Source organism: Chlorocebus sabaeus, chromosome 16 (genome assembly GCF_047675955.1).
Source record: "Chlorocebus sabaeus isolate Y175 chromosome 16, mChlSab1.0.hap1, whole genome shotgun sequence".
Classification (NCBI taxonomy): domain Eukaryota; kingdom Metazoa; phylum Chordata; class Mammalia; order Primates; family Cercopithecidae; genus Chlorocebus; species Chlorocebus sabaeus.
In genome coordinates this window covers 57739585-57753474 of record NC_132919.1, presented here as the reverse complement: position 1 = coordinate 57753474, position 13890 = coordinate 57739585, and the positions used below count along the sequence as shown (strand labels likewise).

Sequence of the window (13890 nt, the reverse complement as noted above, 5' to 3'; positions counted from 1 at the left end):
TGGGTGGAGACACAGCCAAACCATATCAAACAATAATTTAAGGCACAATGAATTTGAAATAATTATTGGTATTGGAAATTCCAATGGTATTGGAAATAATCATGGGTATTGGTACTGGTATAAATATTGACATTGGAAATACCAATACATTGATTTAAATTCACATACAAACAAACCTATCTAGAGTTGGAATATATGCTGCAATTATAGTACACATTTTCATTTGGAAGTGGTATCAATATAGCCAAATTTCCAAAGACAGCATAAAACTTGCATTTAGATAGTGTTTCCTTAAGAGACTTTGTTTATTCTAAAATATATAGTGCAAATGGCTAACTGTTACTGATCTAACCCAGGCCATTTAACCCATATAAGCCCATCCTCCTGGTGTAATTCAACAAGTTCTTTTGTCCTCCGTATTTTCTACAATCCAGCAGCTAGATCCAAAGGCTTAATCAGACTCAGGTCTAATCCTTTTTTGCCAGCTGATAGGTGTTGATGTGTTGTTTTATGAGAGGCTTATAATTGCTAATTGTTTTTCTTTTTGAGACATTAGCAGCTGTTGACCCTCAGTGCCTAGGTCCATTAATTCAATGGGAGTTACAAAATGATGATGTTTTATTTCTGTCATTTTTTTCATCTACTAATATAAAACGTTTATAAAATAACATTTTCCATGATCTATTTGGTTGTGCAATAGTTAGTTCACGTGGGATATGTGCTTGTATTTTCTCTTTATTTGCTATTTTTCATAATAAGAACTCATTACAATAGGCTGAGTATCTCTTATCACATGCTTGAGACAAGAAGTATTTTGGGTTTCCATTTTTTTGAATTTTATATTATTTTCAAATATACAATAAGAAATCTTGAGGATGGCACCCAAGTCTAAATGTGAAATTCATTTATGTTTCACATACACTTTATACACATTGCCTGAAGGCAATTTTATACTCTCTCTCTCTCTATATATATATATATATATACACACACACACACATATACGTGTGTATATGTGTATATATATATAATTTTTTTTTTTTGAGATGGACTTTCACTCTGTCACTGAGGCTGGAGTGCAGTGGCACGATTTCGGTTCACTGCAACCTTTACCTCCTGAGTTCAAGGGAATCTCCTGCCTCAGCCTCCCAAGTAGCTGAGATTACAGGCACATGCCACCAAGTCCGGCTAATTTTTTTATTTTTAGTAGAGACGGGGTTTCACCATGTTGGCCAGGCTGGAACTCCTGACCTCAGATGATCCGCCCACCTCGGCCTCCCAAAGTGCTGGGATTACAGAAGTGAGCCACCACACCCAGCCTATACAATATTTTAAATGATTTTGTGCATAAAACAAAGTTTTGACTGCGTTTTCACTGTGACCCATCACATGAAGTGTACTGGTCTGTTTGCACACTGCGATAAAGACATACCCAAGACTGGGTAATTTATAAAGGAAAAAGGTTTAATTGGCTCACAGTTCTGCATGGCTGGGTGAAGCAGGAATATAAGAAAAATAAGTAAAGGGAAAACAAGTCCTTCCCTGACCAGGCTGACTCACTCCAAAGTCCAGCTGGAGCTATGAATACATTATCTGCAATGCCAGGCAGGGGCCCCAAAGAAATGGATTCCAAGAGCAGGGACGAGAAAAGCAAGTTCTTATCAGTCTCCCCGTGAAATCCTCTCCCCACACTATGCTCTTATAACTACATTTGTAACTATTTCTGCAAGTTTGCAAGGATTTTGTAAGTTCCTATTTTTCCATTTGTGCAGGATGGCAAAGGTCACAAGACATGCCTAAGTTGCAAAACCTGTCACGGTTTGATTAACTGCCTTTGTTCTGCTTCTGTAAGCTCAGTTTTCCCATTCCGCAAGTTTCACACCACTGGCTAGCCACTCGCCTTCAGCTGCATGAATAAAAGTCAAGCCCTGTCTTTGTTCGTAGCTCAGCCTCTGGATATTAATCTGCTGGGCCAGTGGTCACCTAAATAAAATACTCCTGTTCCACCCATCTGGTCTCTCTGGTCTCCTGATTCCCACAACATGGGGAGACCTCAGGACACTTACAATCATGGCAGATGGGGAAGCAGGCACCTTCACAAGGTGGCAGGAGAGACAGGAAGCAAAGGGGGAAAACCCCCTTATAAAATCATCAGATCTTGTGAGAACTCACTATCATGCAAACAGCATGGGGGAAACTGCTCCCATGATCCAATCACTTCCCTCCCTCAAAACATGGGGATTACAGGTACCTTCCTCTACATGTAGGGATTACAATAAAGATGAGATTTGGGTGGGGACACAGAGCCAAACCTTATCAAGAGGTCAGGTGTGGAATACTCAACTTATGCATCATGTCAGCGCTCAAAAGTTTTCAGATTGTGGAGCATTTCAGATTTTGGATTTTAGAATTGGGGTGCTCAACCTGTATCATCCTCTAATGGTAAAACAGTTACTTATATTTTTCATTTAATAACTTGATGAAAGCATGGACTTGTGCCACATTGGCTGCTGAGTTCTTTTGGCATAACCGATCAGGTCTTGACGGCTCTCTAAGCTATCTGGAATGACAAAGTTCTTCACCTTGTAAATGTCCTGCCCTAGATCTTCTCTTCCATACTGTGACTCCCAAGTTTTAAGGACACATGGGTGAGAGAATGAGACTATTCCATACTTACTTATTTGGTCTATCACACTTTACACATTTAACAGTTTCAATTGCATTCCAAAACTATACTAGTAATATAATTTCTGAATATGGTTTCAGTTGCTATGCTCAAATTGGCCCTCTCTGCTTTCTGGTGGATAATTATGAACTCTTAAAGAAGTTTTTTTAGGACCATCAGATACCTTATTGTTTCTCTTTGTTCTCTTCCTACACCCAGAGAGAGAAACCATGCCAATTTTGTGGCTTTTAGAGCTTCATCCCACCCACATATATACTTTGTGGTACAAGGAAACATGTCACCTCTTTTCATTGTAAATATTGCCCATGGGTTTTTGAAATGATGTCTAGTTTCTCTCCCAATATTTATGTATTTGAAAAATCATGCTGTCACTACAGTCCAATGTTTCCAGAGTCTTTTCACAAACATACATTTAAATAACCCTGGACTATCTCATTTCGATATGTACAATTATGAGGATAACCCTTTTAATATGGAATTTCCTAAATGGGACACTAGTGAACAAACCAGAAAAAATCTTGAGACTTGGAGGGAATATACGTTAATGTCGTTAATAAAAACTCTAGAAACTTGAGCATTCAATATAATTTATGAAGGAAATCTCAAAATGAATTTGCGCCTTTTGCAAATAAGGAAATTACTATGAACAACCAGGGAACATACCTTTTAGGAATGGGGCTGAAGCCACTTTGCTCATTATCTCTTGGGTAGTTTTGGATTCAGGTGCAAATGCAATAACATAATTAGTATCATTAAAATTATCTACACGTCCCAGATCCATTGAAGGCATTTGAGGAGAGTCATGAACTTGATGTAAATTGGAGAAAAATAGGTACAGAAACAGTACCAGAAGAAATGAAAAGAGCCATTCCTATATAGCAATAAGAGAAAAAGGAAGCAAACTGGTAGATGTTATACCACAGATAAATCATCCACAAACAATTTGAAACACTTAATTCTGTTATTCGGCTTGCATTGCATTTGTTCTTTCTCCTAGTTTTTAAATATCCTGATTTTCTTTTGCTCATTAATCTGCATATTTTAAAATATGCACATTGTGTACCAAGACAGAATTGTAACATCAATTCCAATTATAATTGGGAATCTAAGTTTACCACACTTTAGTGCAAGTGATAAAGGCTGGATTACTTTATGAATGGCCCAACAGTTTAGTCATGTTAAAATTTTAGTGACAGTGATAAATAAATAGTAGGAGACATGGAATAGGTAACCAGCTTCCGTCAATAGGAGCAAGATCATGTTTTTACCTTCTGTTGCTGGTATGTGGAAGAAGATAGTCCCAAAACGTTGTCCCCCCAAAAAATGTAAAAGTCTTTGTCATGGTGACCACATTCAAGAATTGGAAATACAGCAGAATGCAATTGAAACCCAGTGATAAGAAACTAGTTAATTAGTTATAATTCTACACATATGTCACTTTTAAAAGAGCTATATGTCATCTTCATCATATGATCCTTTTTCAGCTATGTGTGTTGGTCTATATCTATACCTATTACTATCTTAATAGAAAAATAAACATAATGTTTATATAAAAAAGAGGTAAAAGTTTAAAGGTAAAACACTTATATAGGGTGGGATCTCAACTTTTACATTTATATAATCTTTTCCCTATGCAGGAATTGCTGTATACTTTATTCCCTGCCAATCCAAGCATTCAATACATGAACACACATGTATTGACACATGCATGAGCACACACACACACACACACATACACACACTAGTTCATAAGATCAGATGTTAATATAACTTTTGAACTATGAGTATTCTATGAGTGATTTTATTATATTTTTCTGAGTTTACTAAATTTTTTGCACAAAGCACATCTAGTCATTCTTATGATCAGAAGAAAATAAGTACTATTTTAACAGAAGTAACAGTTCACAATACCATTTTTCCGTTTATTTACATGACCATTATTTCTTTCAAACTGACATTGTCTGTGTCTATAGCGACATTGTGTAGAAGTGCTACAATTTGCCTTTGGATTGTTTCTTAAATTTTGGATTCCCTGCCTCTTTTTTACTTTGGCCCTAAACTTCTCTATACCAATGTGTTCATGAGAGTCAAATGAGCTCAGAGGTTAAGAATTGTTATCTCTGCAGTATAAAGATATGGCTTTATTTTTCAAGGAGTTTATGAATTTTTTTAAAAATGCCTCTAGTAAGACATAAAACAATAATACATATTGTAATTTGAAAAAATAAATTTTACTTGAACAAATAGCAAAGCCCAGAATTTGAAAAAAAAAAATCTAGGTTGTTAATTAGACTACACATATGTGCAATATTAAATAATGAAAATAAAGTGTTTATGTTGTCTGATAAAATACTTTTTCATCCTCTAAATATGAGAACACATAGACTCTGAACCATACCAACAAGGTCTGTCTTTTCATCCTCCATTTTTTAAGACAGTTCTTGCATAGAAGAGCCCATGTTTGCTGACTCACACTCATGCATCTGTTGCTCATTTTGACTTGTTTCCTTTAAAAAGATGAAAAAAACGAAGTAAATGTGAAGGTCTAAAGCAGAAAACATTGTGCAATCAAACATAAAAGAAACATTGTAACAGCTGTTTCTAGTTGCATTCCTCCAGAAGAAGAAAGTCAAAAGGCTAAAATAAAAACATATGAGGCAATGTTTAAACCCAATATTGAAAGAAATAAGAATTAAAACAACTATCAGATATAATTTCTCCATCATTGGATTGAGAAAAATCAGAAGAGTGACTAGTGTCAATCGCTGCTATCTCCTCAGCTGTGGGTGTTGTTGTCTAACGGGGAGAAGGGAACTTTCTGCTCTGTTGTTGGGAGTACAAACTTACCCAGTCACGTGGGTGATTCATTACTAATTCATTACTACTTAGCAGTATCCTACCATCAATCAGTTCTGTTCCTGGATATGTAGCTCAAGGAGATTCTTACATGGGTTCATGAGGGGACCAGTGCAACGATGTTCTTTATAATGTAGATTATTGTGGCATGGTGTTGTAAAACAAATTTTTATGGATACAGCCCTAAGATTACTATGTAGGATTCAGGAGCACTGGATTGGCATACACCCATCCACTTAAAATATCCACTTAAAAATATAGCTCCAGTTCAAAGGAAGAAAGAAAGAGAAAAGGTTGAGCATTAGGTCACAATATCATTGGTATCAATTCACATTACATGTGATACACATTTTCCAAAAATATTCAGGAACTAAAGGATCATCATCCCTAATACAATAAAAAGGTTATCTTTGGAAGTGGGAAAGAAGAATGGAGGTTGGGTAAAAAGTGGGAATTGGAAATTAAAGAAAATAAGTAACCAAAACAAGATAGGAGCTTTGTTTGAATCAATTATTTTGTGTGCCACAAACTTAAGAGATTAACTTTTACCCAGGACATCATATCCAGCTACCAAGAGAAAATTACAGCCTGCATACAGTGGCTCATGCCTGTAATCCCAGCACTTTGGGAGGCTGAGGCAGAAGGATTTTTTGAAGCCAGGAGTTAGAGACCAGCCTGGGCAGCAAAGTGAGACCCCATCTCTATTTTTTAAAAAAATCAAAAAATTAGCTGGGTATGGTGCCTGTAGTCACAGTTACAAGCTACTTGGGAGGCCGAGGCAAAGGACTGCTTGAGCCCAACGAGATTGAGGCTGCAGTGAACCATGATCATGCTACTGTACTACAGCCTGGGTGACAGAGAGAGACCCTGTTTCAAAAACAAATAGAAAAAACTGTAACACATACTAGAATGCAAAAAAAAAAAAAAAAAAAAAAAAAGAATTATAAGGAGGGCAAGTATCAGAATCAAATTCAGATATGGCAGAAATGTTGCAATTATTAGACTAAGAATTTGAAACAACTATGTTTAAAATACTAAGGGCTTCAATGGATAAAGTAGATGACATGTAAAATGCAGCAGGGAGCAGGGGGAAGCCCACACCTGTTTTTCTGCATAAAACACTTTTGATAACAAAAGCGTGGGTTTTTCCCACCAAGAAATTCTCTAGTTCTCGGTGGACACCAACTGGGTGTCCTAAAATTCAATTGATTTCAATTCTGACACTGTCCACTTGGAGTTACAGCAGATCCCACAGATTAAGGACTCAGTCCCAAAAGACGGCCCCCCACTTCAGATGCCAGTTACAAGCCTGGGTCTTTTGTACTTCTGACTAACTGGCTACATATTAGGGGTTCCCACATCCACTCCTTGGGTTTGATAATTTGCTAGAGTGGTTCACAGAACTCAGAAAAACAGTCTACTTGCTATTATCAGTGTATTACAAAGGATAAAGCTCAGGAACAGCCAAATAGAAAATATGCATAGGGCAGGGTATATAGGACGGGACGCTGAGCTTCCAGTAACTCTCTGGGTGCACCACCTTCCCAGCACCTTGAGATGTTCACCAATCCAGAAGTTCCCCAAACTCCTACAGTTAGGGTTTTTATGGAGACTTCATTACATGAGCATGATTTAAAAAATCATTGGCCATTGGAGATTAACTTGAACTCCATCTCCTCTCCTCTCCCTGGACATCTGGGGATGGGGTTGAAACCTTCTAATCACATAGGTGATTCCCTGGCAACCAGTCCTATCCTGAAGCAATCTAGGTTATTTCTGCCATCAGATATCTCATGAACACGAAGATACTCATTTCACTTCAGAGATTCCTGGTCTTAGAAGCTCTGTGTCAGGAACAGGGACCAAATACTGTAACAAATGCTATTCCCATCACCTCCATGACTCTGGAAATTACAAGGGTTCTAGAAGCTTTTTGCCAAAACTAGAGGGCAGAGACAAAATACATATTTCTTATAATGTTGCAACATGCAAGAACAGACGGGCAAGGTAAGAAGGGAGATAAAACTTCTAAGACAGAACCAAAAATAAATGCCTAATATTAAAAAAATACTATCAGAAATGAAGAATGCCTTTGATCTTTGATGAGTTTATTAGTAGACTACACACAGCTGAGAAAAGAATCCAAAACTGAAAAGAAAACAAAAAAAAGACTGAAAAAAAAAAAAAACAACAGAGCAGAATATTTAAGAACTGTGGGACAATTAAAAATGTGTAACATATGCCTAATGGGAATATCCAAAAGAAAGAAAGGAACGGAAGAAATATTTTAAACAGTAATGACTGAGAATTTCCCCAGATTATGGCTAGACACCCAACCGTAGATTCAGGAAGGTCAGAGAACACGAAGTGGAATATTTGCTCAAACAATTTCACCAAGGAATATCATTTTCAAACTCCAGAAAATCAAAGATAAAGAATTAAAATATTAAAGAAGCCAGAGGAAGAAAACATCGTTTCTATAGGGGAGCAAAAATAAGAATTTTATCTCACTTTTCTTCAGAAATCATGCAAACAAGAAGAGAATAAGGTATTTAATGTGTTGAGAGAAAAAAACCCCACCAACTTAGCATTCTACCCTTAGTAGAATGTACTCTGTGATATTATCCTCAAAAAGCTAAAGAGAAGTACTTTCTCAGACAAACAAATAATGAGAGAATTTGTTGCCAGTAGACCTGCCTTGAAAAAATATGAAAAGAAGTTGTTTCAAAAGAAATAAAATGATATATCACAAATTTATATATAAGGCTGGGCACAGTGGCTCCATGCCTGCAATTACAGCACTTCAGGAGGCTGAGGTGAGAGAATGGCTTGAGCCCAGAAGTTCAAGACCAGCCTAGGCAACGTAGGGAGATCCTGTCTCTACAAAAACAAAATTATTGAAATTAGTGAGGCATGATGGCTTATGCCTGAGGCCCTAGCTACTCTGGAGACTGAGGTAGAAAGGATCACTTGGGTCTGAGAGGTTGAGGCTGCAATGAGCTGTGATGGTGAAACTGCACTCCAGCCTGGGCAACCATCTCAAAAAAAAAAAAAAAAAAAAAAAAATCGGCTCTACATAAAGAAAGAAAAAGCATCAGAGAAAGAAATAATAAGTGAAGGTACAATAAAAACTTTTTCTTATTTTTAATTGATCTGAAACATAATAGGATATAATAGCAATGTATTCAATTGTGTATACTTATGTGCATACATGTATATAAATGCTGCATATATGATATATGTATTACATTCATATATAATGTTCATGTATACTTATTTATAAGTGAAATGAATGACAGTAATAGTATGAGAGACAGGAGGGAGGAATTGGGGTTATTTTATTACTATAAGATACACTACCGGTGAAGTGGTAGAGTGATATTTGAAAGTTGACTTGGATTAATTGTAAATATATATTGCAAACTCTAAGGCAACCATGAAAGAAAGTAAAACAAAAAACAAAAATAAATGACATTCTAAGAAAGAAGGAAAAATGAAGTTATATTAAATGCTCAATTAAAACCACACCAGGCAGAAAAATTGTAGCCCAAAAATAGAATTGAAGAAAAGAACAAGAGCAATAAATAGAAAATGGTAACAAATTTGGTAGATACTAATCCAATATGTCAATAATCACTTTGATCATCAATGGTCTAAATGCACCAATGAAAAGATAGAGATTGTCAGAGTAGATGACAAAAAAGATGTAATTACATGTTGTCTACACGAAACCAACTTTAAATATAAAGACACATATAGATTAAAAATAGACGCACAAATATAGATGGACCATGCTAACACTAATCAGAAGAAAGCTGGAATAACTATATTAATTTCATATGGAGCAGAATTCTGAAACAGAACAGACTTTTCATTCAAAAGAAGGAAAATTATCAGGGATAAAGAGAGAAGTTACATAAAGATAAAGGGGTCAATTTTCCAAGAAGTCATAGCAATCTTTAACATGTGTATGCTAACAACAGTGTCAAAATACTGAGAGAACTGCAAAGAGAAATAGATGAATCCACTCTTATAGTTGGAGACTTCAGCACCTCTCTTGGCAGAAATGGGCAGATCCAGCAGGTAGAAAACAAATAAAATCAGAGTTGAACTCAATAATATAATCAACCAACTGGATAAAATGAACATTTCTACACACAATTTCACCCAACAATAGCAGAAAATACATTCTTCTCATGCTTACATGGAATGTTCACCAATATAAACCAAATTTGGGCCATAAAACACACCTTAGAAAATTTAAAAGAATAGAAATCATACAATACATGCTCTCAGGCCATGGTAGAATTACACCAGAAAGCAGTAATAGAAAGATAGCTGGAAAATCCCGAAATACATGAAGGTTAAACAACACACTTCTAAATAACATAAAAGTCAAAGAAAAAAATCTAATGACAAATTAAAACTTATTTTGAACTAAATAACAATGAAAACGCTTATCAAAATTTGTGGCATACAGTGAAAGCTTTGTTTAGAGAGAAATTTACAGCATCCAATGCATACATTAGTAAAGAAAAAAGATCTAAAGAAAGCAAAATAAAAGAAATAGTAAAAATTATTATAGAAATCAATGAAATTGGAAACAGGAAATCAATAGAGAAAAATCAGTAAAACCAAAAGCTGGTTCTCCGAGATCAATAAAATCAATAGGCCTCTACCAAGGCTAACTAGGAAAAAAGAGGGAGAGAACACAAGTTGCTAATATTAGAAATGAAAGAGGGGGCATCACTACAGATCTCATAGACATTAAGAGGACAATCAAGGAATATTATGAACAACCCTATGCTCATAAATTAGATAGCCTAGGTGAAACGAATCTGTTCCTTCAAAGAGACAATCTGTTGAAACTCACACAAGAATAAACAGACAATCTGAATTAGCCTATATCTGTAAAAGAAACTGATTTAATAATCAAAAATCTTCAAAACAGAAAGCATCACTGGTGGTTCCCCAGTGAATGGGTTCACTGGGAAATTCTATCAGACTGTTAAGGAAGAAATTGTATCAACACTCTACAATCTCTTTCAGATGCTAGAAGCAGAAAATGAAATAAAATTCTCAATCTTTGTTCTGTATCTTTTAACTCCTTGTCCTTCATCCCCTGGGATATTTACAAAGCCTACTTCATAAGGTGAAGCCTAATTAGATACGATATACTGTGTAAGAGATAATGAGCAGAAGGAACTAGAGTAGAGTGATGGTGGTAATAACTATTTTGGAATAGTTGAATATGTGGTGATGAAGAGGCACAGAAATAAAATCCAGACCTATGTCACTTTGTCAGTGGAGATTTTCCTATGAAACATTCCAAGAGGTAGGGAGACTTGGAATTCATAGTTTTAACTAGCGTTCAGTGGTGTGAAAATGCATTTTGGGGAGACAGTATGGGCATAAAAATGTAATTATTGTAGAAAGGACTGTTGAGTCAAGGAACAGGTTTCATGTTATTACAGACAAACTTTATTCTTGCAAAGTAGATAGCCCATTTTTACTGTTGGTAGAAAAGAGCACCCAAACTAATCTTCACATCTATGATGGCTATAACCTGCCTACACATATGTGGATAGGCGGGAGGTGGAGTGAGGGATAATGAATCAGCTGAATAGAGATAAACAAATCACATAAAATTGTCCTTGAAAGTACTTAAACAGATACCTCATTCTACTATTGTATTATTGAAATCAATATAGGGATAATTATTTGTAGGCACCAATGTTGCTTTGCTATTTGCAATGAGAGACAATCACCCATGCCTGCCTGCTTATGGGTTCAGCCTTGGCCTTGAGGGTAACCCATATAAGGGCCTAAGCTTACAAGAGAGAAAGAGAGAGAGAGAGAGTGACCTTCAGACTTGCACACAGATCCACCCGTCAGCCAGACTTCCACTTTCTAAAACATGGGCCAAGGCTTTAGTAAGTCTTTATAGAACTGTTTGCAGAGAACAAACAAAGAATTCAGGACATGTCTGTCCAAAAGTCATTAACTGACCTACTACAACGTCATGAAGGTAACTTATTTCAGATATGACAATTTCAGTCTGGTAGTGCGGGTATAATGTAATTATTTATACTCTTTCATGTTAGCGCAGCTCAAAAACTATAGTCAAGTCACTCATTTCTATTTGTGGGTTCTGCACTTGTGGATGCAACCAACTGCCGGTAGATAATGCTCAGAAAAAAGGATGGCTGGGTTTGTACTGAACATGTAGAAGCTTTTTTTTTTCTTGTCATTATTCCTGAAACAATAAAGTATAACAATTATTTACATAGAATTTACATTGTATTAGGTATTGTAAGTAAGCTAGAGATGATTTAAAGTACACGGGACAATATACGGAGGTTAAATGCAAATATGGTACCATTTTATATAATGGTGCCGTATATTAGGCAGAATAACAAAAACGGTCTGAAAGTTTAATGACCAAGATAACTGATAAAGAAAATGTAAGACCTAATCTTAGCTAACAAACCCAACATTCTAGGATGGGAAACTCACCCAGGAAATGATTCAAAGGTAGTAGTTCAAGCCTTGGTACAGTGGAGCACAAGGCCAGTTGACTGATAAGGCCTGTGTTTTTACGTCAATACCATTATGTTGCACATTCCTTTTATCCTCTTTTGGCGCCATATTGAACAGGAATGGCAATCATAAGATTGCATTGCCCGTTCAATGGTTTTACGGATGAGGGTGCTCCTGGATCCCAGGTTCATGGTTCATCCTGCCATATTCATGGCAGGAGCAAAGCTGTGAATATGCTGACCCCTTCTGGTATTCAAGAGATAGCTCAAGTGGGAAGATGATTTATTCAAGTCAGCCTCAAGGAGGTAGTACCAGAGATGAAGCCTATCCATGGTCTATTGCAGGGAATATTGTGCTGCGATTGAAGTCTGAAGGGCAAGGTGTATTAGTCTGTTCTCACACTGCTAATAAAGACATACCTGAGGCCGGGCCCAGTGGCTCATGCCTGTAATCCCAGTACTTTGGGAGGCTGAGGCAGGTGAATCACAAGGTCAGGAGTTTGAGACCAGCCTGGCCAACATGGTGAAATCCCATCTCTACTAAAGATACAAAAAATTAGCTGGGTGTGGTGGCAGGTGCCTGTAATCCCAGCTACTTGGGAGGCTGAGGCAGGAGAACCACTTGAACCCAGGAGGCAGAGGTTGCAGTGAGCTGAGATCGCGCCACTGCACTCCAGCCTAGGCAACAGTGTGAGACTCTGTCTAAAAAAGAAAAGAAAAAAAAAAAAAAAAAGACATACCTGAGACTGGGTAATTCATAAAGGAAACAGGTTTAATTAACTCACAGTTCTACATGACTGGGGAGGCCACACAATCAGGGCTGCAGGCAAATAAGGAGCAAAGTCACGTCTTATATGGCACCAGGCAAGAGAGAGCTTGGGCAGGGGAACTCCCCTTTATAAAACCATCAGATCTTGTGAGACTTGAATACTATCATGAGAACAGCCTGGGAAAGACCTGCCCTCATGATTCAATTACCTCCCCCTGGGTCCCTCCCATGACAGATAGGGATTATGGGGGCTATAATTCAAGATGATATTGGAGTGAGAACAGGGCCAAACCATATCACAAGGCATAGTTGAAGAGGAATGTGATAGGCAGAATAATGGTTGCATTCTAATCCTGGAATTTGTGAATATGTTACAATATATGACAAAGGGGAATTAAGGCAGTAGATGGAATTAAGGTTGCAATCAGCTTACTTTGAAATAGGGAGATCATCCTGGATTATCTGGGCAGACCCAGTGTAATCACAAGGGTCCTAAAAAGTAAAACAGGAGGCACACGAGGAGATCAGAGTGAGGCAGTAGAAGAAGGGTTTGATCTGCTATTACTGGCTTTGAAGATGGAGGAGGAAGACCATGGACCAAAGAATGCAAGAGACCCCTAAAAGTTACACAGAGTAAGAAAACAGATTCTCTCCTAAAGCCTCCAGAAAGAGACACAGCCTGGCCAACCCCTTGATGTTAGCCCAGTGAGACCCGCCTCACACTTCTAACCTCCAGAGCTGTAAGATGATAACTCTGTTTTGTTCTAAACCATTAAGGTTGTGGTCTTTTTTTTTTTTTTTTTTTTTTTTTTTTCACAGCAGCAATAGAAAGTTAATATGGGGGCAGGTTTGGGGAAAGGGGTCCGAGAGCCTGAGGCCTGAGAACAAGACGGGAAGACATTGTTGGACATTCCTTTTATGACGCACCTCATCAGCATAACAAAGGAGGGCATGGACTTATGGTTAAAAACTGTCCAAAAGTCACCAAAGAGATTCACCAGTGATGCAGATGAGTTCCTGATAATCATGCCATCAGAGCA

The 13890-nt window shown here is 37.2% G+C and overlaps 1 protein-coding gene across 2 annotated transcripts in view; it reads right to left on the bottom strand.

Annotated features, from left to right (window-relative positions):
- The window catches only part of ABCA9 (ATP binding cassette subfamily A member 9), a 77775-nt gene that overhangs the window by 62390 nt on the left and 1495 nt on the right, over positions 1-13890 (bottom strand). For both annotated transcript variants that reach the window (XM_037993246.2, XM_008011980.3), the window contains exons 2-3: positions 5085-5193; positions 3350-3557 (exon numbers count right to left, since the gene is read on the bottom strand). In XM_037993246.2, coding sequence (XP_037849174.2) covers positions 3350-3557; positions 5085-5180 — 304 coding nt within the window. In that variant the 5' untranslated portion in view covers positions 5181-5193. The remainder of the gene's footprint in view (positions 1-3349; positions 3558-5084; positions 5194-13890) is intronic.